Below are 23,464 nucleotides of genomic sequence, written 5' to 3' on the forward strand. Positions count from 1 at the left end.
ACTTTTTTTTTCTTTTACATGTTTGTGCCACTAGGTACTTTGAGCAAGAAGATGGTATCTCTGTCCATCAAATGGCCCCTTGCAAGCATGTCATTTCTACTTTCCTCACTGATGATTCTTTTCACTGTGTCAACTCCTTCCTGGTGTCAGAGAAGTAAAACTATATCTCCAAAAGCTAGTGATGGGACACCATTTCCTTGGGATAAAATGCGGCTTCCTGAGCGTGTCATCCCAGTTCATTACAATCTCATGATCCATGCAAATCTCACCACTCTGACTTTCGAGGGAACCACGGAAGTAGAAATCAGGGCCAGCCAGCCCACCAGTGCCATCATCCTGCACAGTCACCACCTGCAGATCTCTAGGGCCACCCTGAGGAAGGGAGCTGGAGAGAGGCAGTCTGAAAAGCCGCTGAGAGTCCTGGAATACCCGTCTCATGAGCAAATCGCGCTTCTGGCTCCTGAGCCTCTGGTCGTGGGGCTCCCGTACACAGTTGTCATCGACTATGCTGGCAATCTCTCTGAGACTTTCCATGGATTTTATAAAAGCACCTACAGAACCAAGGAAGGGGAAGTGAGGTATTTTTTTTCTTTTTTTTTAAACTCCAAATGCTAAATTTAGTATTTCAGCTCGATTGTCTTTTAAAATTCTTTTGATTGTTGAATTTTTCCTTTAGTTCTTCCTTTAGTTTTGCATCTTCTTTCTAGAGTTCAAAATGGCCAGTAGTTTTTTCCTTGTTTTTTGGACCTCATTTTTGGTTCTGTTTTAACCAGTTTTCTTTCCTCCAGCTCTATCAGAGTAAATACCCATTTGTTTATTTAATTGTATCTCTGGGATATAATAAACATTTTTCATTTTCTTGGCCTATGCATTAGTTTCCTGGGACTGCTATAACAAAGTCCCATAAACTGGGTGACATAAAACAACGTCAATTTAGTCTCTCGCAGTTCTGGAGGCTAGAAATCCAAAACTAAGGTGTCAGCAGGCCAGTGTTCTCTTTGAGTCTCTGAGTAGAATCCTTCCTTGCCTCTCCCTGGTTGGTGGTGGCCATCTGTCCTCGGCATTCCTTGGCTTGCAGTTGCATCACACAGGTCTCTGTCTCTGTTGTCACATAGCCATTCTCCAAATTCCCTCTTCTTATGAGGGCACCAGTAATATTGGATTAGGGACCAACGTGATGGCCTCATCTTAACTTAATTACATCTGCAAAGACCCTATTTCCAAATGAAGTCACATTCACAACTACCAGGGATTAACACGTCAACATATCTTTCTGGAGGATGCAATTCAACCCATAACAGCCTAACAGAAGAAATAGTTTTCTCTCGGTTAAAACTCTTTTAGGGATCTTCACCTCCCTTGCTTTAGTTCTGTTTTTAAGGAGGCGACTTATTTTGGGAGATTTTATGCTAAATTTTAAAATCAAATTTTGTTCATTAGTTGATTATACTAACATTTTTCTGATTCTATATATTTTTTTGTGATGAAAAATTCAGATGCTACCAGAAAGAACTTTTTTAAAAAGTAAAATTTATCCCAGTCGTAGCCCTTAGAGATAATCACTACGTTTATTTTAGGGGACTATCCTTCTAGACTTCTCTCTGGATATGCATACACATTATTTTGTGTAAATGGAGCTATATTTTCTGTTTTACATGGGAGAGTTTTTTTTAATATGCTCAGATGTTTTATATGGATGACTATCACTATACATCGTTTTAATGACTTTATTAAAATGTATGTTTGTACATTGATTTCTTTAATCCCCCATGGTTGGAGATTAGGTTGTTTCCAACTTTTCAGCATTAGCAATACTTGATGAACATCTTTTAAAATCATTTCTTTGGAATAAATGCCTAGAAGTAAAATTGCTAAGTCAAAGGGTTAACAAACTTTTGCCACCTCTGTTGTTTTCCTCACCTCTAACCAATACTGATATCTCCCTTTAATTTATATTGCTTTGATTATTAAGGAAGTCAAGCAGCTTTGGGTAGATTATTGACTATTTGTAGGTTCTTCTTTTGTGAATTGCCTGTTTATGAGCCGTGCCTCCTATTCCCTTTGGTTGCTGGTTATATTCTTACTCATTTTTAAGAGCTTATTATCGGTTAAGGCTATTATCCCTTTGTCAAATATCTTTTAATCAATTTTCCCAGTTTACTTGTCTTTTAGCTTAATTTATAGTAGCTTTTGTCATATAATAGATTTTTTTAGTAGTGAAATCTATCAATTTTATGGTAACTGTAGGAATTAAAAACAAACACACACCTATTTTAGAGTCCCTGGTGCTTCTTAGTATATTTTTATTTCGCTTGCCATAATTTCAGGATACTTGCGTCAACACACTTTGAACCTACTGCAGCCAGAATGGCCTTTCCCTGCTTTGATGAACCTGCCTTCAAAGCGAGTTTTTCAGTCAAGATCAGAAGGGAGCCAAGGCACCTCGCCATCTCCAACATGCCGTTGGTGAGTCTGAACTCCTGTCCATCTGCTCACAGGAGAAATCCACTGATTCGCTGTGACTTGCATTACCCCAGTGAGAGTTAACAGGAGGATCACCTGTTTTGTTTTATTGCCTGACAGATAGCTAACTCTTCTTTCATTACCAACCTATGCTTTTGTTTCAAGCAACAATTTATTTGTAGTTAAAGAAAACAATTGTCCCTAAAAACACGCAAGATTTCAGTAAGAGTGACATTCCAGGTCATCAGGGCTGATGGGAGGGAAACTCCATAGGAATTCAGGTCAGGTTTAAAAGAGAGTGCCCTTCACAAAGCACTTTCATCTTAATTTTCTCATATAATCTTTGAAAAGGATTTTAAAGAGAACATTTTGTCGAATAAATACAGTTAGTTTTTATAATTTCTATGTACCATATACTAATATTAACTATACAGTTTGTAACTATATGCTTGAAATTGGGCTGATAGAAAAAGAATAAAGTAATCTTTTAAGAATATTATGGTACTAAGGGTAAGTAATGACAGATACCTCAGCTCCCTTTAAAGAAGCCATTATCTTCCAACTCCGACACAAATGTGGACAGTGCTGTCTCTGATTTTTAAAAGTGGTGAGATGATGACCATGCCAAATGAATAAAACTACTCAAGTGCCATTATCCTATGATTCTGGTAGCTTAAAAAAGCATCGCTGAGCTGTGTATCAGCAGCCAAGGCATGCCAGCTCCTGAGGCCCGCACATGCTTTGTTCAGAGACGCTCACTGTGGATGAGACTCCGGGGGGAAGAGGCTTTGCCCAGAGTCCTGAAGGCCGTCCCACCTCATCCCTGTGCTGACCAGGGAGGAATATCTTAGTGTTAAGGGATACAGAGAGCCACAGGCCAACCTCTAGTACAGTACCTCTCAACTTTTAAAACTTTATATCCCTCGCTGAATACCTGAAGGATCCCTTCCTCAAACGAGATTCTGACAGGGCCCATGAGAGGGTCGACCCCTGTGAAAAGCACCCTTCTGCAAATCCCTACTAGCCGAGGACTTTTGTCTGCCCTATGCCCCTCCCCTACATTTGTATATGAAAAGACAAGAAACAGTGATACCATTTTCCTAACATAAATTTGAGGTAGAGAATAGGCTTTTCCAGATTATAGTTCCCTCCTCCAATGTTATGGTATTGCTTCCTGGGACGGGAGTGAGTTCTCTAATTAGAGAATTACATGGATGGGATGGGATGGAAATAAGGGCCAGCTAAACAAAATTGGTGGAGAAATTCCTAGGCTTCCAGGGGAAGGCCTGGAGCCCCCAAGGCTTCAGGAAGATGCTGGAGTCTAAATCTATGGATATCGAGGATTGAGAATAGGAAAATCTCTAATGTAATCTCGCCCCTTGGACAGGAAAGCCCTCCCCTTGGTGGAAATCTAATAGGACTGACCTGAGCTCAGGCTGCAGACATGGAGTTGAGGGGAAGGACCATGGGGTCTCAAAGGATCTTTTTGGAGACTAAAAAGCAAATATTCCATTGAAACATCAAAGTGTTTGAGGCAGCAGTTAATTACATTTAAATTTGAATTAGTTTAATTAGCTTACTTTCCTAATAATTAGCACAACTTCAGAAATGGAAATTTTGGTTAGGGGTGGGTAGGAAATATTTTAAAAAGATAAAGTAATTTGGGGTCCTTCAAGAGTAAACGTAGATTGGCTAGCAGAGTCAGGTTTTGAATGACCAAAAGATGACCAGCAGCACCATAGCTGGTGGCTGGTGGGTATTAAAAAGCAAGAGGGGGCACAGAACTAGGGGTGGAAATAAGATTACGGGAAAAATGCGTGTGTTAACATGGAATCCCCCAGGCTACTTCTGGCTGGTCCTTTCTCCAAGATCCTGCTCCAGTGCTCTCTGCTGGCTGAGGTCTTAGACTTTCTTCTTTGGGACCAGGCCTCTTAGACTGGACCTCTGTCATCTCCACCCCACTCTGCAATGCTGCTCCCCGATCGCACTTCAAAGCTGCTTCCCCTGAAGCAAATCAGAGTTTGGAGAGGCATTGCAGGGGCAGGCCCAGGCCTGGGTTACTTTCAGTTGTTTAGGAAAATAGAAGCTCTTTGCTCTTTTTGGGTTGTGCATGGTTACGTATTTGCCCAGCGTAGAAAACAAGTTAGACCTTGCCTTTCCGGATCATTCTCATTCCTGTGTCTAAGGACAAGTGGACTACATCTTCGAAAAACCAGCAATCTCAGTTTGGCTTTGTGCCATCCGTGTTATCCATCGTCATGTACCAAATATGAGTCAGTTTGCCATCATCTGGATTATTTAAAAGATGTTAAGTGGTGATGGTTGCACAACTCTGTAAATATAATAAAAAAACACTGAATTGTTTCCTTTAAAATGGTGAATTTATTGTATATGAATTATATCTCAGTAAAAAAATTGAGTAGAATGATTTGGGCTTAATATCTAAATTACAATCAGATACTGGAAAGAGAAATTTTAAAATAATCACACAAATGTCGTGCCATGTATTTTCAGTACTGTGTCTGGTAGTTAGAAAATTTCGCTTCAGACAATGTTTTCAATGTATTGGATAATTGGATTATTTGATGATTTAAGTGATTTCTGATTTTAGGTTAAATCTGTCACTGTTGCTGAAGGACTCATAGAAGACCACTTTGATGTCACTGTGAAGATGAGCACCTACCTGGTGGCCTTCATTATTTCAGATTTTAAGTCTGTCAGCAAGATGACCAAGAGCGGAGTCAAGGTGAACTTGTCATTGTCACATAGGATGACCAACTTGTCCTGGTTGCCTGGGACTGATCTGGTTTTAAAACTGGAAGTCCCACATCCTGGGAACCCCCTCACTCTCAGGCGATCCTGGAAGCCTGGTTATGCTGTTGTCACAGATGCTCATATTTACAGTGATTTTTAGTAACAAAAACCTGTGGAAAGTCTTGGCCTGGCTCATGGTCCTGGCTCCACCACTAATGGCTTTCTGACCTTTGCCCTTCTCCTGTTTGAACTTAGTTTATATGTTAAAATGTGTGAAGTCGGACTAGATCCTGCAAAGGTTTCTAAGGTTGCGTCTGACTATAACTTTCTGCACTTGGAAGTGAATGTCACTGACTATTTGAGCAAGGAATTTCTGGTCATGGGAAGGAAGTAACATGGAGAGTCTGCTTGGAGGGTTAAATGGCTCTGGGAGGAGCATTTAGGCCAGGGAATACTGGAATCCTGGAGAAAATGATCTTGTTTCAAGGAGTACTTGCCCCTTGTCTGGGTACCATTGTGTAGTCAACAACCTATACAACTGTATGCTGTGGCTCTGAATGCAAATACGTTTTTTGGAGAGGAGGGGCGGGACACTTTATTTGAAGATACCTCATTTATTTGTACTTGTTTTCAATGAGGCCTGAGTAGTTAGGATTTCTCTGCTAAATTGCCTTTTGTTCCCATAGGGCTGAGGCTTCTTACCTTTGTGGAGATATCTCTACTTACCTGGGGATTTGCAGGTGATGCTTGAGACTTGGATGTAGGGAGCAATCTAAGTTCAGCAGTTAAGCTATCAGCAAAACACCTACCCATTGATTTGCCCACTTTTGTGAATCCTTTATGAATGATTCTTTTTATAATGTCTCTTCCATACCGTCATATTGTGATTTATAATAAGAAATATATATTTGGTCTTTGTCCCAATTCTGGTACAGAGCTCCTAAAACCCTTAGAATTTTCTGTGATGAGAGCAATAAAGGTGTCTCTTATTATGTTAAATAGGTGACTTTTGGAAAGCCCCTAAGTAATTTAAGATTGGGGGCTGGTTGCCAGGGAACCAGCCCTGTGATTGGAGGGTTGAACTTTCAGTCCCACCCTCCACCCCGACCTCCAGCTGGAGATTAAGTTCAATCATCAATGGTTAATGATTTAATCAGTCATGCCTGTGTAACGAAGCCTCCATGAAAACCCAAAAGGATGGTTCTAGAGAGCTTCCGGATTAGTGAACCCATGGAGATGCTGGAAGAGTGGCGGGGCTCGGAGAGGGCATGGAAGTTCCGTGCCCTTTCCCCATACCTTGCCCTATGCATCTCTTCCATGTGGCTGCTCCTGAGTTATATCCTTTTATAATGAACCAGTAATCTAGTAAGTAAAATGTTTCTTTGAGTTCTGTGACCTGCTCTAGCAAATTAATAGAACTGAAGGAGGGTGTCACGGGAACTTCCAATCTATAGCCTCTTGGCCAGAAGCACAAATGACAACCTGGACTTGCAATTGGCACCTTAAGTCACGATGGAGGCAGTCTGGCAGGACAGAACCCTTAATCTTTAGAATCTGATGCTCTCTCCAGGTAGATAATGTCAGAATGAAGTTGAATTGTAGGGCACCCAGCTGGTGTCGGAGAATTGCTTGGTGGTGGTTTGGTGGTATGGTGGGGCCACCCCCCTACGCACATTGGAATTGGGTCCCAGCACCCCTTTTGCATACTAATATTTTTAGTCTTTTTATTTCTTTAAGCACATTAAACATACATTTTATGTTCTGTGTCTAGTCATTGCCACATCTAAAGTCTTTGGGTATCCAGTTCTCTGGTATGTTGTTTCTGCTGCCTCTTGCTCACCATGTCCTGTTCCTTTGTGTATCTTGTGAATTATGGCTGTGAACTTACAGTGCCCGAGCTGATGGTGGGTTCTTCCAGAGAGAATTTGTGTTTGCTCCTGTCAGATGACTAGGAGCAGTTACCAGCCCAGAGACCACTTTAAATTAAATTATTGGCTTCGGATTTTTAAACCACCTGGTTATTGTGAGTCCAGCTGCTAAACAGCATTAGGGTTAGCTTTTAGCTACAAATTCTCAGCATAAGGGAGGGAGATTCTCCCTCATAAAATACCAAGGTTTGAATAAGGCATTTTGTCCCTTGCAATCTCCTTATGGAAGGGGGTGCTTATTTCTAGTATACCCTACAGTGAGGATGTGGTCCTCTGGGGCCCAGCTTTATGCAGGGGTGCATCTCCTGTTAAACTTCCCACCTTGGGCAGGCTCTGGTATATGCCTCCCATCCCCTGAGTTCTTCAACGCCCAGAAAACCAAAGCTCAAGTCCATTTGTATAGGCTAGTGTCCTCAGGGCCAAAGCTGGCTGCAGTGCTCTGCTGACTTCTGAGGATCCTACTGTCACTTCATTTTTGGCATCTAAATCTTCTTTACTTTTTCACTATCTTATGAAAACATTTAAAAAGCATTTTTCTTTTTTTGTAAGGAAGATTGGCCTTGAGCTAACATCTGTGCCAATCTTCCTCTTTTTTTGTATGTGGGATGCCACCACAGCGTGTCTTGAGCAGTGTATAGGTCTGTACCTGGGATCTGAACCTGCGAACCCCAGGCCTCCGAAGCAGAGTGTGTGAAGTTAACCACTATGCCACTGGGTTGGGCCCTAAAAAAACCCCATATTTTGCATGTGTTTTGTAGTTGTTTTCAGAAGGGGAGTTGATCAGGAACATAGTTGGCATAATATAAGAAATAGAGCTTCCACTTGTCTTCTTTAATATTGTCAACCATGTCCCACAGTGTGAAGTCTCCTATACAGTTGTGGAGAGAAGCCACTATGGTATATGAGTAACTTTCTCGTGCCTTTCTCTTCAGGTTTCCATCTATGCTGTGCCAGACAAGATAAACCAGGCAGATTATGCACTGGATACTGCGGTGACTCTTCTAGAATTTTATGAGGATTATTTCAACATTCCATATCCCTTACCCAAACAAGGTAAAGATTTTGCACAGATATTACAAATTGCGGCATTTAATGACCCCAGCCAGAGAGTCTGTCCTCCTAATTGTCATCCCCACGGTTGTCTGAGCAGCCTGTCAAGTCATAAAAATGCTGGCATGTGTCAACCATTGGGTTGATTTTTCGCACCCATGATCTATGCAATAATTTTCTAATGATGGTAGAAGCAGATCTTGATATGGTCCCAGAGGCATGTGGCATGGGGATAGTTTTGCCTTCTGACTTTAAAGATAAATCCAATTATATTAGTGGGCAGACGGTAAACAACAGAGGCTGCATTTTTTCCATTATTGGCACATATTTTGTAGGAACATCAAAGATGCTCAATAAATTATTTTGAATGAATAAATTTATACAGCATAAGAAAATCTGCATTTTCTTTCTTAACATGAGCCCTTAAAACTATTGTGTGTTTGCGTTTTTAAGTATATGGGGATCTTAGACATCCAAGGTCGAGTAGATTATTGAGGCAATTGTTAAGATTATTCAGTCCCCAAACTCCTTGTCAGATGGTCAGAAATGGCATCAGGAGGCCTGAGACCCAAGTCTGACTTTGTCACACAACAGCCAAGTGACTCTGGATGAGTCACTGAGCCCCTTTTTCTCCATTCTGAAAGAGTCTTCCGGTCTAGAATTCCACAGTTCTGCATGGACAGCTTAGCTTTTCTTGTGATCCCTACACCCATTCCATTCTGAAGGTTAGTGTGGTTGGGTAATGTGTAGCTTAGAGCTTGGTAATAGAGTTTTGTTTCCTTCCCAAGATCTTGCTGCTATTCCTGACTTTGAGTCTGGTGCTATGGAAAACTGGGGACTGACCACATACCGGGAATCCTCTCTGTTGTTTGATGCTGAAAAGTCTTCTGCATCAAGTAAGCTTGGCATCACGATGACTGTGTCCCATGAACTCGCCCACCAGGTATATAAGTTCAATCATACTTTTTAAAAAATGTAGTTAAACTATGTATTGCTTTTATGGGACATACGAGGCTATTCATATTGATATTTGAATTGTATGGATTCATTTTTACTTTCTTTTTTCCCCACAGGAAAAATTATTTCTTTAAAGCATTAGGTACCATGTTTTACAATGCATATTGACAGGTTTTTCTTTTTACTTTGATAAAATTTTCCATTAATATGTTAAAATTCATATACTGGCGTTCTACATATAAAATATATTTCCTTCGGAATGTCTTATGTTTATGGCTATGTAGATAATCCAGTCTCCATAGAAAGGTGAATAATCTGGGTAATGTCTCCCTTTCAGTGGTTTGGGAACCTCGTCACTATGGAATGGTGGAATGATCTCTGGCTAAATGAGGGATTTGCCAAGTTTATGGAGTACGTGTCTGTCAGTGTGACCCATCCAGAACTGAAAGTTGTAAGAAGTACTTACTTATTTTTTTACATTTTAGGTTAATCTGTTGTTTTGTACATTGTTGCTGGAAAATATTTACTGATCTTTGATTATAGAATTCATAGATTAGTAACTTCCCTGGGAGTTTAAATATGAATTAGATTTCCAAAATGCTGGTAAACTTTAAAGACATATCTCAAAGGCTTATCTCCAAATCTATGATTGTTATGAGATTGTGTTAATTGTCCTCCCTTAATGTCAACGAAATAGAAATAATGACAGCCTGTCTGTTCCATATCATTTCCCCAACCTTCAGGCTGGTCACTGAGGAAGTAGTAGGAAAGACTGCTGTTATTTCAATAGGATCCTACTTGCCAAATCAAATTATGCTTAAGGTAACTGCACATTTGATTGTATATGGACCTAGATTCATGGGTCACAAACTTAATGTTTTGGAAACTCTACATGTTTTATTTTAAAAATCATGCATTTAACTTGTAAAAATCACATGCAGTAGAATGAAAAAGAAAATTTATATAAAAACAATCCTTTACCCAACTATGATTTTCTTTTGTTCATATTCATTTCTTTTTCTTCTTCCTGTACACATAATTTACACATAGTTATAATGTACATATGAGTATTACACTGCAATGGATCATAAATATTTTCCTATGTTTCCACATAATCTTTAATAATAAAAATGATTATGCATATTATTCTATTGGGTAACATGCCTTAATAAATCAGGTTATAGTTGGAATTTGTTCTCCATTATTTTTTCTTTCATTACATGGTTTTAAAGCTAAATTTCTCCACTTTAAAATAGCTGATTAGGGGCTGGCCCCGTGGCCGAGCAGTTAAGTTCGCGCGCTCCGCTGCAGGCTGCCCAGTGTTTCGTTGGTTCGAATCCTGGGCGCGGACATGGCACTGCTCATCAAACCACGCTGAGGCAGCGTCCCACATGCCACAACTAGAAGGACCCACAACTAAGAATATACAACTATGTACCGGGGGGCTTTGGGGAGAAAAAGGAAAAAAATAAAATCTTTAAAAATAAAATAAAATAAAATAGCTGATTATTAGAGATGTTTGCAATCACTGTTCCTTTTAGATTCTTGTGTTGGCACTGTTTGGTTGTAGGTGTAATGGTTTTGTTTTTAAGTTAATATGAAATTTTTATTCTAAAGTGATAAGTATTTAAGATGAACAAAATTTAAAATGTTTACCTAAAATCATTGTTTCTTGGATATTGTTTAGAAGACAGTAATTTGTATTTATTTTTTAAATTCCGTAAATATGGAATAGGTTGGACTAGAAATTTGAAGCATAATCCTATTTATTATCCCAGATCAAAGCTTCCTACTTGCATAATTTTGGTCTAAATATAAATCACAGGTGGTGATGTCTTTTTTCTGTCCCCATAGGAAGATTATTTCCTTGGTAAGTGTTTTAGTGCGATGGAGGTTGACGCATTAAATTCCTCACACCCTGTGTCCACTCCTGTGGAGAATCCTGCTCAGATTCGGGAGATGTTTGATGATGTTTCCTATGAAAAGGTAAAATGGGATTATAAGGGTATGGTTTGGACACTAAACTTGTAAATACTGGGATGGAGGTAGGGTTATAAGTAGGGTTATAGGTAGGGTTATGGGGTGGCTTCCCTTTATAAGGAGCAACCCAGATTGGATGCCTTCAATTCTGACCCGTGCTGGCTGGAGTTCATACTTTTAGGCCTAACTTGCAGTTTGGCTTGTTATCCTAAAGATTATATTATGCTCAGTTCTTCATTTACTCTACTGTAAGTTGAAAATTCATGGCCTGAATTTATTTATCATTCAACAAATGGGTCTTGATTGAGCATCAACTTTGTACCAGGCGAACATTCCTGCCCTTGTGTAGCTTACCTTTCAGTGCCTTCAGGGACAGTTTGTATTTTTGACCACAAAGTATTGTCCTGCACAACATGTTTACTAACAGAATTGGGAATTGTTGCCAGCATTTAGTAATTGGGAGATTTTACATAAAAGCCAGATTTCCGGGTTCTCTTGGTGGGGGTCAGGGTGGAGGATTCTGGTCATACTGGGCCTGTATTTCCCTTGGCAATGGAGACTAGAACTAAGTCATGGCTCCATCTTTGTGAGATCAAGGTTCTGCTTTTCCACTTCCCCTTTCATTCCCAGCCATTTCTGTTGTCTTCTCTCTGAGGCAGAGAATGTGTGGTTTGTTGTTATGCTTGGCTGTTTTATTTGTAGCAAACAGAAAAGTATTTCTTGCTTGGATGTTTCCATAATAGTGCAGGAGAGATAAAAATAGACATATAAACAGACACAAAAACAGACACATAGATCAATGGAAGAGAATAGAGAGCCCAGAAATAAACCCATGCATATATGGTCAATTAATTTGCAGCAAAGGAGCCAAGAATATACAATGGGGAAAGGACAATAAGTGATGTTAGGAAAACTGGACATGCAAAAGAATGAAATCAGACCATTGTCTTATTCCACTCACAAAAATTAACCTGAAATGGATTAAACACTTAAATGAGGTGCTGGCCCCATGGCATAGTGGTTAAGTTCACAGGTTTGAATCCTGGCTGCAGACCCAGGCACTGCTCATCAAGCCATGCCGTGGCAGCACCCCACATACAAAATAGAGGAAGATGGGCAGAGATGTTATCTCAAGGCCAGTCTTCCTCAGCAAAAATAGGAGGGTTAGCGACAGATGTTAGCTCAGGGCCAATCTTCCTCACACACACAAAAAAACTTAAATGTAAGACGAGAAACCATAAAATTCCTAGGGGAAAACATAGGGAAAAAGCTCCTTGATATGGGTCTTAGCAACAAATTTTTATATGACACCAAAAAAACAAGCAACAACAGCAAAAGTAACAAGTGGGACTACATCAAACTTTCTTCTGCACAGCATAGGAAACCATCAACAAAATGAAAAGGCAAGCTATGGAATAGAAAAAATATTTGTAAACCACATGTCTGAAAGAGGTTAACATAAAGAACTCATACAACTCAATAACAAAAAAAATTCAATCTGATTAAAAAGTGAGCAAAGGAACTGAACAGACATTTTCCCAAAGAAGACACACACATAGCTACAAGTACATGAAAAGATGCTCAACATCACTAATCATCAGGGAAATGCAAATAAAAACCACAATGAGACAGCACATCACACCTGTTAGAATTGGTAGTATCAAAAAGCAAATATTGGTGAGGATGTGGAGAAAAGGGAACACTTGTGCACTGTTGGTGGGAATGTAAATTGGTACAGCCACTGTGGAAAACAGTATAGAAGTTGCTCTAAAAATTAAAGATAGAACTACCATACAATCCAGGAATTCCACTTCTGGGTATTTATCCAAAGAAAAAAAAAAACTATAACTCGAAGATATATGCAATCCCATGTTCATTGCAGCATTATTTACAATAGCCATGATGTGGAAGCAACCTAGGTGTCCATCAATAGATGAATGGATAAAGAAAATGCAATATATACACAGCCATAAAAAAGATGAAATCTTGTTATTTGTGACAACATGGGTGGACCTTGAGGGTGTTATGCTAAGCAAAATAAGTCCAACAGAGACAAATGTATGATCTCATTTATATGTGCCATCTTAAAAAACAAGCTCATTGATACAGATTGGTGGTTGCCAGAGGCAAGCGTTTGGGGGGTGGGCAAAATGAGTGAAGGGGGTCAAAAGGTACAAACTTCCAGTTATAAATAAGTCATGGGGAGGTAATATATGGCATGGTGACTATAGTTAATAATACTGTATTGTATATTTGAAAGTTCCTGAGAGTAGATCTTAGAAGTCCTCATCACAAGAAAAAAAAATTTGTAGCTATATATAGTGAGAGATGTTAACTAGACTTATTGTGGTGATCATTTCACAATATAAAATGTCAAATCATTGTTTTACACCTGAAACTAATAATGTTATATGTCAATTATACTCAATAAAAACAAATTAAAAAATAATATACCACTCCTATTGGCAGTGATATGCACTCCATGTAGACATTCAGGGATTCAGGCTTTGCCTATCTAGTGACTTCACCATCCCCTAGAGTCAGAGAGAGAGAGAGAGAGAGAGAGAGGGAGAGAGACAGAGACCACCTCCACCTTGAGGGGACCGAAGAAATTCTCCTAAAAGATGAGATTTCCAGTTATGCCTTAAAGGATGAATTGAGGCTTTCCAGGAAGAAAGGAAGTAGGAAGGGCTTTCTAGGAAGAGGGAATCACGATTTCTCAGACAAAGATGATTTAAAAGAGGGTGGTACATTGAGAGAGAGAGAGAGTTCTTGGTTAGAATGTGGTATTAAAAAGGAACGTACAGCGGGAAAATAACGAGAAAGCATTTTTCTTACCCTTGGACTACTTCTCTTGTTTACGTCGCTTGTCTGGCCACTGGAGGCATTTGGGTTTGTGACCTGTGATTTACGTGTAATGGGAGTGAGGGGAAAGAGCTCTTAATACAGGAATACAGGACATCCAGGAATTCTCTTGCTCTGTTTGTCATTGGTACTCTTGCCCTCTCAGTCCTCTGTGCTCAAGGCTGTTGGGGCTCCATGATTCCTTACCTGGTACTCACCTCTGCTTCCACCTCTTACACTTACCTCTCCCAACTCCTCCCCTGCAGTGGCAGTGGGAAAGCCACATGGTGGTTCAAGGTCCAGTGTTTAATCTGCACCATTGTCCACTCACCTGTGAATAATGGGAGCTGGCAGATGATGTTAATTTGCCCCAGGGGAGGCTTGGTTACTGATAGAAAATAACGGCCCCAGTGGACTAAGAGCATGAACAGTCATGTCTGATCCCCCTGCCTAGACAATTCCAGGTTCAACTCACTTTCTCTGTTTCACAAATTGCCAGACATTAAAAACATTACTATAATTGCATTTTAAAAGAATTATTCCAAAATAGACTGTGATGGTAGATGAGATTAAGACCAAAACCTAGCTAACAATTATGTATACTGTCTTTTTCAGGGAGCTTGTATTCTTAATATGCTAAGGGATTATCTTGGTGCTGATGCATTTAAAAGTGGTGTTGTCCAGTATCTCCAGAAGTATAGCTATAAAAACACAAAAAATGAGGACCTGTGGAATAGCATGGCAAATGTGAGTATGTTTGTGTGTCTCTACACTTGGGATTGACAGGCTTATTATCTTATCTTGGGGTTTTTTTTTTTTCCTGCACCGTAATAATCCCTCTGAGAAGAATCAGGAGTGTTCTCTACAGAGCCGAGAGTGATGTGTTTATTTTCGGGTTTTAGATTTGCCCTACAGATGGTGCACAAAGGATGGATGGCTTTTGCTCTAGAGGTCAACATTCATCTTCATCCTCAGTAAGTTTTTACATCTGTATGTGTTATGGCTACACACATTCTTTTACTCTGTATTCGTTGAAGGATAGCTCTGTGCTAAACATTCTGAGATCCTTGCTTATATCACCCTCACTCTGCTTAAGACTACCTTCAAACTATACCAGACTGACAGCCTTTTACAATTTTTCTTAAAAATTATCTACACAAGGGGTTTTCACAGTTTTCTTTCGTAACACATCTCACTGATACTAATCTTTTTGGCTTCACTCTCTATAAAGTAGTGAATTTGTGCCATGTTTCTATGGGAGATTAGGGCTGTATCAGTCAGACTATGTCAGTCATTTCCCTGGCTCTTCATTTGTGAAAAAACAAATTATGATGATGAGCATTCTTGAGCACTTACTGTGTGTCAGACATGTGCTAAGCGCTTTGTGTATCATCTCTTTTAGTCTTCACAATACATTTATGAGCAGGGTACTACTGTCCCTATTTTAACAGATGAGAATATGAAATCCAAAGGCATATGGTTAGTAAATTGCAGAGTGGGGATTTGAATTTAGATTTAACTCATGTTTTTAACTGCTAAGCTATAAAAAATTCATGGCATCTGAGTCACAACACAGTCTGAGTCTCTCTTTATCTGGACTTGTGGAATATTTTCATAGGCAGCTGAGGGTGAGTCTGGAGATTCAACAGAATTTTATCCACCATATTTTTATTTTCTTAGCTTTTTTGTTTTTGGAGACGGCTTTATTCAATCATTTCTAGATTTGTCCTATAGTATATTTTATCCTTTGACTGCTCTTAAATATGTTTTTAAAAGCTTTGTTAGCATCAAAGAATATATCCTCTTTTGAGTTCCCAGCTGTTTGCTGAGTGTGGGCCATCTTGCTGTTCTCACTTTGGAAGTACAGGCTCTTGACTGAACATTTTTTCCCATCTTGCTTGTCTGAGAGCCAGCATAGTTATGTAGGTGTTGAACACCTGGCCACTTTCTCTCCCTTCTCTCTCTTCATTCATTCACATGCCTGCTTTGTGCCCCATGCCAAGCCCAAGGTATGCCCAATGTAACCAGATATGGTACCTGCTCTCAAGACATACAGCTGTAGAGGAAGAGAATGGAAAGTAAACAGTTGGCACTTTAACCGACAAGCTATGCCTGGAGACAGTGGGGGAAGGGAGCAGGGGAAGGGATAAGGAAGAGCTTCTCAGAGAAGGTTGTCAACAGTTATCAGCCCTGTGAGCACAAGCTTGGGTTCTCTCTTTTTTTTTGAGGAAGATTAGTCCTGAGCTAACTGCTGCCAATCTTCCTCTTTTTGCTGAGGAAGACTGGCCCTGAGCTAACATCCATGCCCATCTTCCTCCAGTTTATACGTGGGATGCCTGCCACAGCATGGCTTGACAAGTGGTACCATGTGTGCACCTGGGATCTGAACCAGCAAACCCTGGGCCGTTGGAGCGGAAAGTGCGCACTTAACTTCTGCACCACTGGGCTGGCCCTGGGTTCTCTCTTCTTAAAGTAGGTCACGCATCTGCCTTTCTCTGTCTAAAGCAGCACTGGCGACAGGAGGGCCTTGATGTGAAAACCATGATGAACACCTGGACGCTGCAGAAGGGCTTTCCCCTGGTGACCATCACAGTGAGAGGGAGGAACGTACACATGAAGCAAGAGCACTATATGAAAGGACCAGAGGATGCCCCAGATACTGGGTAATGTTCATAGAGAGACACTCATTTTGTTGCCTAGGTAACATCTGCCTTGTAGGATGAAATCTTATTTTTGAAATAGTGCCCTTCCCTTTATTGCTAAAATACTTCAATCAAATCTATGTACCCTGTGAAGGTGACTTATACACCACCATCTTCCCCAAAGGATGAGGTGGTTTTAAACCTTGGTTCATCTCAGTAAAGTTGATGATATATAATTATTTTAACATTCTCAAGTTTTGCAGTTTGATAGGATCGCAATTTCCTGTTACTGGCTTGTAGTCAGCTCCAATCTAAGCAACTGCCACTAAATTACAATAATGCCTGGCATTTGGGTTGGAGTTAAGGATATAAACATTTAGGTGATTTCTGGGAATTCTGACTCTTCTCTTCTTTGGAAGTCTGAGTTAGATCCTGGAACCTGTTTGTCAGCTTAATGCTGTAGAAGGACATTGCTGGAAATGAGACACTGCAACTTGCTTGACCCTGGATGAACACTGTTTAAAAAAAATTTTATTTTGAAATAATTTCAGACTTATGGAGATGTTGTAAGAAGAGTCCAAAGAATTCCCATATATTCTTTACCCAGATATATGTTAATTCTTCACCACATTTGCTTTCTCTTTCTCTCTCTCTCTCTAGAGAGAGAACCTGAAATGTAACCTTTCTCCATATATAACCTGAAATGTCAAACAGTTCGAAAAAACATGCTTTCTCTTTCTCTCTCTCAGGCCACATATATAGTATATATTTTTTAACTGTTTGAGAGTAAGTTGGAGACGTGAGGCCCCTTTACCCTGAAATACTTCAGTGTGGTATTTCCTAAAAAACAAGAGAATTCACTTATTTAACAACAGCACAATTATAAAAATTATGAAATGAACTAGATATAATACTATTATCTAATCTATGAACCTTACTCAACTTTTTCCAATTGTCCTAATAATATCTTTATAGCAAAAGAAAAAAATTCTGGTTCAGGATTTAGTATAGGATCATATTGTATTAATTGTCACATCTCTTTAGTCCTTTTTTCTTAAATAGTTCATCAGTCTTTGTCTTTCTTGACCTTGACATTTGTGAAGAGTACAGGCAAGTTATTTTATAGAATGTCCTCCAAATTGGTTTTTTTGCTGTTTCTTCATGATCAGATTCAGGTTAAGCATCACTGCCACATCCACGGAAGTGATGTTGTGTTATTCTTAGTATATGACTTGGGAGGCACATAATGTCAATTTGGTCATGGTTTTTAAGTTGGGCCCTCTGAGCTCCATCAGCCAATCACTGTAAAGGCTGTCGCTTGAGCCCAAATTCCTAACTTTAATCAACGAGTTCAAGAAGGATGAATATTACGTGAGCTGGCACCGCCTACAAAGCTGGAAACCAGGCGAGGAATGTTTCAAGCTCTTGGCTACTGTACTTTTGGTACCATCCTTTTCTTCAACTGGCTAGTATTTGGCACATGATAGGTAATCGAATAACTGCTTGTTGAATTGAATCAAGGAATAAACAATCCATTCTTCTTTCTTTTAGGTACCTGTGGCATGTTCCGTTGACGTTCATAACCAGCAAATCAGACTCAGTCCATAGATTTTTGCTGAAGACAAAAACAGGTAATTTATTGTGGAAATAACTAGGTTAATCCAAGAAGGAACTGTGTAAATGTGTAGGATTTAGATTCTAGGGTTCTTTTGCTATTTATCTTGATTAAAACAAAAAGGATCAGGTCAACCTTTATCTTCAGCAAATCTTTGGCTTTCAATTTCTAGTGAAGAACATAGGTTTGAAAATACTATCTGTGCAAAAAAGAAGGCCAATATCTTGCCAGATAGAGATTAAACCCATTGAGTTATGTAATGCTAAGAACGAGGGATTACTAGTGAAAATTCCCCATTACTTTGTTAACATTGCTGGGTTATGTCGTATGTATGGCCTGAAACATGGCTGCACTCTTTTTATAGATCTATAAATCTCACAAAATTGGTGTCTAAAACTAGGGTTGGCTTGTCTATTGGGATGCTGTTTTCTGGTTTCTAAAAGACATGTGTTCAATATGAAACTCATTTCAGTATTAAAATTGTTCAGTATTAAACTTGTCTTTAGTTTTCTTGTCCAGTCTCTGATCAGAAAAGCTTTCACTAGTCAAGAGAGAAAATGGAGCTATGATTTATTTTATTTGCTTTAGACGTGCTCATCCTCCCAGAAGAGGTGGAATGGATCAAATTTAATGTGGGAATGAATGGCTATTACATTGTGCATTACGAAGATGATGGATGGGATTCTCTGATTGACCTTTTAAAACGAACACACACAGCAATCAGCAGTAATGATCGGGCCAGTCTCATTAATAATGCATTTCAGCTTGTCAGGTAAACAAGCTCCTCAAAGTCTTGGTTTATTTCTGAAAGCAGCTGTTATCACTCAAATTCTTGATTTCTAAAGATGAAAATGATTGATTGCTAATATGTTGAAGGGTGTTTCCCCCTAAGTTCTTCTAACAATTCAAGGTTGCTTTTAGCCTTATGATTAACCTCCAGTTTGTGTCTGCTGAGTAAGATAAAGGAAAGCCTCTGTGTTTTAGTTTTTTTCATTAACAACTCAGATCAGACTGAGGCAAAAGTGTAGAAAACGAGGAGACCAACATCCTGGAGAAACCCCTTGCCTAGTCCCTAAAGCCTTGTCCTGCAGCTTTTTCTGGCCCTGTTATAACAGATTGGGTTTCTCTCCAGCTAGGTCTTTGACAATCTTGGCCTTCCTTGAAGAGCAAGTGGCCCAGGCTCAAGTTTGTATTACATCTCTTGGATTAAAGGAGGGATTTCCCCCACTCCCAACCTGGATACCTGAACTTCACAGCATCTTTAGGGAATACAGCTCATAAAATATGACCCAACCCAATGACCTTTGAATTGTTGAGGATAGTGTTCACTCTCTAATTTTTTGCCCCATGACAATTGTTTTTAAGGAAATAGTCCCCAAGCCTAAAACTCCTTCAATATTGAAGTCCTAAGTGGAATCACCCAGGTGGGAAGGACCAATTCTGTAAATGTTCTTTTTCTGGGCCTCTTGAGGTGACAACAAGCAATGGGAGATAAAGATAGGGGTTGCTTATCTAGATGTTTCTGTCTTCCTAAAAATATTCCACTCCAGGGCTGGCCCCATGGCTGAGTGGTTAAGTTTGCGCGCTTTGCTTTGGTGGCCCAGGGTTTCGCTGGTTCCAATCCTGGGCACGGACATGGCACTGCTCATTAGGCCACACTGAGGCAGCATCCCACATACGACAACTAAAAGGACCCACAACTAAAATATACAACTATGTACTTGGAGGGTTTTGTGTTTATTTATATGAATATATGTCCTACCACTAAAGCTTTTAACACCAATCCTCTATAATGAAGGGTTTATGTCTAGATTCAATTTCTTTTTTAAATGGAGATGACAATGTGTTGACTCTGGGAACTCATACTTTTGACTAAGTGGCAGTCTCTCTGACCAGGCTTCCTGAAGCATCTTGGATCAAAATCCCATCCTACTCTGGAAGGTCGGCACACAGTGTGATGTTTCATAGAGGGCAGATGTGGTCAACCTCCGTTTTGGCTTAACCACAACTTTGCCATAGCTCTATTGTCTGAGCAACTTCCTCCACAGTGTAAACATGCCACACGTTGTTGCGTGAGACAGAAGAGATACTAATATAAAGATCATTATTTATAAGGGGGCAATCATATCTGATTGAATGTTTTGCTGGCAGATTGGTAAAATATCTTTTGAAACAGAAGTTGATTTCCTGGATTTTCTGTTAAACTGCTAACCATGGTGTCTCTTGACCAGCATTGGAAAGGTCTCGATTGAAAAAGCCCTGGATTTAATCCTGTACCTCAAACAGGAAACTGAAATTATGCCTGTGTTCCAAGGTTTGAATGAGCTGATACCTATGTATAAGTTAATGGAGAAAAGAGACATGAATGAAGTAGAAACTCAATTCAAGGTAAAAGCCTGAAATAAATGGAATAGTTACATAACTGGTTTGTTTTTGTGTGGGTGTGTAAATGAGTTGTGACCTTTGTGTGTGTGTATATATATATGTTTTGATATAGATTAAAGAAAAGTAAATAAAAATTAATTCAGTATTTGGATTGACTAGCACAAATTTTGGTTTTATTTTGGCACTAAAAATAGGCATGACATTGTTACATTCTGTACTTAATTTCCATGCATTTATTATTCCTTTCCTTTTGCAAATCCTTTATTTTACTTCTGTGTTATGATCATTGCTATTAAGATATTCTGGGACTTAGGTACTTGAGCAAGAGGCACAAAATTGTTATTTTTGGCAAAATGTCATGAAGTCCTGTTGTATAAATTGCTTTTGAAATTTAGTCATATACGCTGTCTCTTTTAGTTTGTTTTAAAAGTGGTAGTTCATCCTGATTTTAAGTAGATAAGGCTATATTTATAAAAGTTTGTTACGCAAACACTAAAATCATTCATCATTACCTCCTGTTTTTGACTCCTTTGATAATTAAATATAAACAGAACTGCATGGTTTTAAAGATAAGAGTTGGATTAAACTTTAAAAAATATTCCCCATCACCTGAGGGTATATTGAATTATACAAAACATGAGGTGACCTGGGACAGTACTGGTGACACGTGTGGCTTTCCCTCAGTCCTTTCTCATCAGGCTGCTGAGGGACCTCATTGATAAGCAGACTTGGACGGACGAGGGCTCAGTCTCAGAGCGAATGCTGCGGAGTCAGCTCCTCCTCCTTGCCTGTGTGCGCAAGTATCAGCCCTGTGTGCAGAGGGCAGAAGGCTATTTCAGAGAGTGGAAGGAAGCCAATGGAAATCTGAGGTCTGTCCTTACGAACAACCAGTTGGTTCACATCAGTGCTAAATGTTGGGAGAAAAAGCAAGTAAAGACAAATCTCCTCTGCCACCCTTGTTTTGGAAAATAAATTGCTTTTTAAGATTTATCTATGCTTTCTCCCCACTTTCTGTTTTAAGAAATGCTAGGAGGGAAATTCTATGCACAAAGGTCAAATGTCTGGAGAGTTAGAATGGGATTAGAATAATTCCCATGTTATATAGCCAGGGATACAAAACCTTATCAGAACTGAGACAGCTATACTAGACAGAAACAGAGGCAATGCATCTCCTAGGAGCTTCTTTGGGCCTCCAAAGTCCCTGATGGAGTGGAGGGTATATACTCTCTAAGCAAAGTAGGATCTTCCCATATCTGGAAATTTATTCTTAAGTCCTTTTATGTTTGGGGCTTAAATCCCATCCAGGAAATATTAAGCCAACAATATACATGCTTCCATTTAAAGAAATGTTGACAAACGTGGTCCTGTTGGATTCCTGGCTTTTGTTCATGGACTGTCTCCTGAGTCTAGTTTGAATTTCTTTCCTTCAGCTTGAAAAGTGACCACCTATCGAGTCACCCCACATTGTTAAAGTACATTAGATATGTTGGTATCTATAAAAGAGCATTTCACATGACATTTTTGAGAAGGCTACTTAAAACCTAATTTTAGATACGGTCTCTTGCCACTTTCATAAACTGTAACTGAAGAAAAGGTTATTTTTGTTCATATTTCCAGGCATGCTTCTTTGATCATGGGATCAAGTTTATCAGTTCATAATTGCTCACCATTATGCATCCAAACACACTTCCTACATCTCAGATGCTCACTGGGTGTGTTCTTTTCCACAGCCTGCCCAGTGACGTGACCATGGCAGTGTTTGCTGTGGGGGCCCAGAACCCTGAAGGATGGGATTTTCTTTTTAGTAAATATCAGTCATCTTTGTCCAGTACCGAGAAAAACCGAATTGAATTTGCCCTCTGTATGAGCCAAAACAAGGAGAAGCTTCAGTGGTGAGTCATTCATTCATGTTCATATGGCCAGGAGAAATTAAATTAGGTCACATCCCTCTGGCATCTATTTTTGTTCTCTTGGCCAGGAATTGCCTATTCTGTTGGGAACATTTATTCAAGTGGGCACACATCTAATGAATGTGGTAAATAATTAGGGGGAAGCAGGTGTTAGGAAAACTATTTAAAGGAGTATGTATTTGTATATCTTTAAAATAACACATTTAGAAATATACACTAGATACAGCTTTCTTAGCTATTCTTAGGAGCAAATGAGAGAATATATGAGAATGGGTGTTGTAAACACAGTATAAATGTTAGTTTTTATTATTACGTAGCTATGGCGAGTTTATCAGGGCTCTGGTTACCTATTTATCTTTTGGTCTTTATTATTGGCAAATTGGCTTTGTTCTTTCACAAGTTTTTTTTATTGAAATCATTCATAACTTTTTCAGGGCATATTCATTGCTAATAACATTTCTTCTCTTAACTATTCTAGGCTACTAGATCAAAGTTTTAAGGGAGATATAATAAAAACTCAAGAGTTTCCAGATATTCTTAGATCTATTGGCAGAAACCCAGTGGGATATCCACTGGCCTGGAAGTTTCTGAGGGAAAACTGGAATAAACTTGTGCAAAAGTAAGTAGTGCCAAAAACTGTGCTGTGACTGAATAAGTTCCCTAACCTGGCTGTGTTTTAAGCTTTGTTTGTAAAACAACAGTGAGAATCTAAAGGGATTTTTTTTGATTGAAGATAGGAACTAGAGGTACTTAAAATATCCTTAGAAAATCTGAAACTCATACATGCTCACTAATGAATCTGGATAGGCCAGTTTCCCATTCCGTCTGGAATAATCCCTTCTTGCACCCACTGACCTGTTTGAAGCCTCCTCGTTCCGCACAAGCAGCCCAGATCTCTCATTAGCATTCTTGCTTGTTTGCATCTGCCCTTGTCTA

At 39.4% G+C, this 23,464-nt stretch overlaps 1 protein-coding gene across 9 annotated transcripts in view; it reads left to right on the forward strand.

Moving 5' to 3' along the window:
- ERAP1 (endoplasmic reticulum aminopeptidase 1) overlaps positions 1 to 23,464 on the forward strand; it is a 144,131-nt gene that overhangs the window by 114,754 nt on the left and 5,913 nt on the right. For 5 of the 9 annotated variants that reach the window (XR_011525260.1, XR_011525261.1, XM_070569618.1 and 2 more), the window contains exons 2-17: positions 35 to 578; positions 2,328 to 2,466; positions 5,075 to 5,209; positions 8,078 to 8,198; positions 8,984 to 9,138; positions 9,490 to 9,603; positions 11,007 to 11,138; positions 14,592 to 14,723; positions 14,879 to 14,950; positions 16,485 to 16,639; positions 18,170 to 18,249; positions 18,822 to 19,005; positions 20,465 to 20,621; positions 21,303 to 21,487; positions 22,349 to 22,510; positions 23,007 to 23,147. Coding sequence is in view for 5 of the 9 variants with exons in the window: in XM_070569617.1 (XP_070425718.1) it covers positions 35 to 578; positions 2,328 to 2,466; positions 5,075 to 5,209; positions 8,078 to 8,198; positions 8,984 to 9,138; positions 9,490 to 9,603; positions 11,007 to 11,138; positions 14,592 to 14,723; positions 14,879 to 14,950; positions 16,485 to 16,639; positions 18,170 to 18,249; positions 18,822 to 19,005; positions 20,465 to 20,621; positions 21,303 to 21,487; positions 22,349 to 22,510; positions 23,007 to 23,147 (2,608 nt within the window). In the remaining 4 variants the exon portion in view is untranslated. Of the gene's footprint in view, positions 1 to 34; positions 579 to 2,327; positions 2,467 to 5,074; positions 5,210 to 8,077; positions 8,199 to 8,983; positions 9,139 to 9,489; positions 9,604 to 11,006; positions 11,139 to 14,591; positions 14,724 to 14,878; positions 14,951 to 16,481; positions 16,640 to 18,169; positions 18,250 to 18,821; positions 19,006 to 20,464; positions 20,622 to 21,302; positions 21,488 to 22,348; positions 22,511 to 23,006; positions 23,148 to 23,464 lie in introns of all 9 variants that reach the window. The other 4 variants (XR_011525259.1, XR_547140.2, XM_008534155.2 and 1 more) reach the window with 1 other exon arrangement.

Source organism: Equus przewalskii, chromosome 13 (assembly GCF_037783145.1).
Source record: "Equus przewalskii isolate Varuska chromosome 13, EquPr2, whole genome shotgun sequence".
In the NCBI taxonomy this organism is placed as follows: domain Eukaryota; kingdom Metazoa; phylum Chordata; class Mammalia; order Perissodactyla; family Equidae; genus Equus; species Equus przewalskii.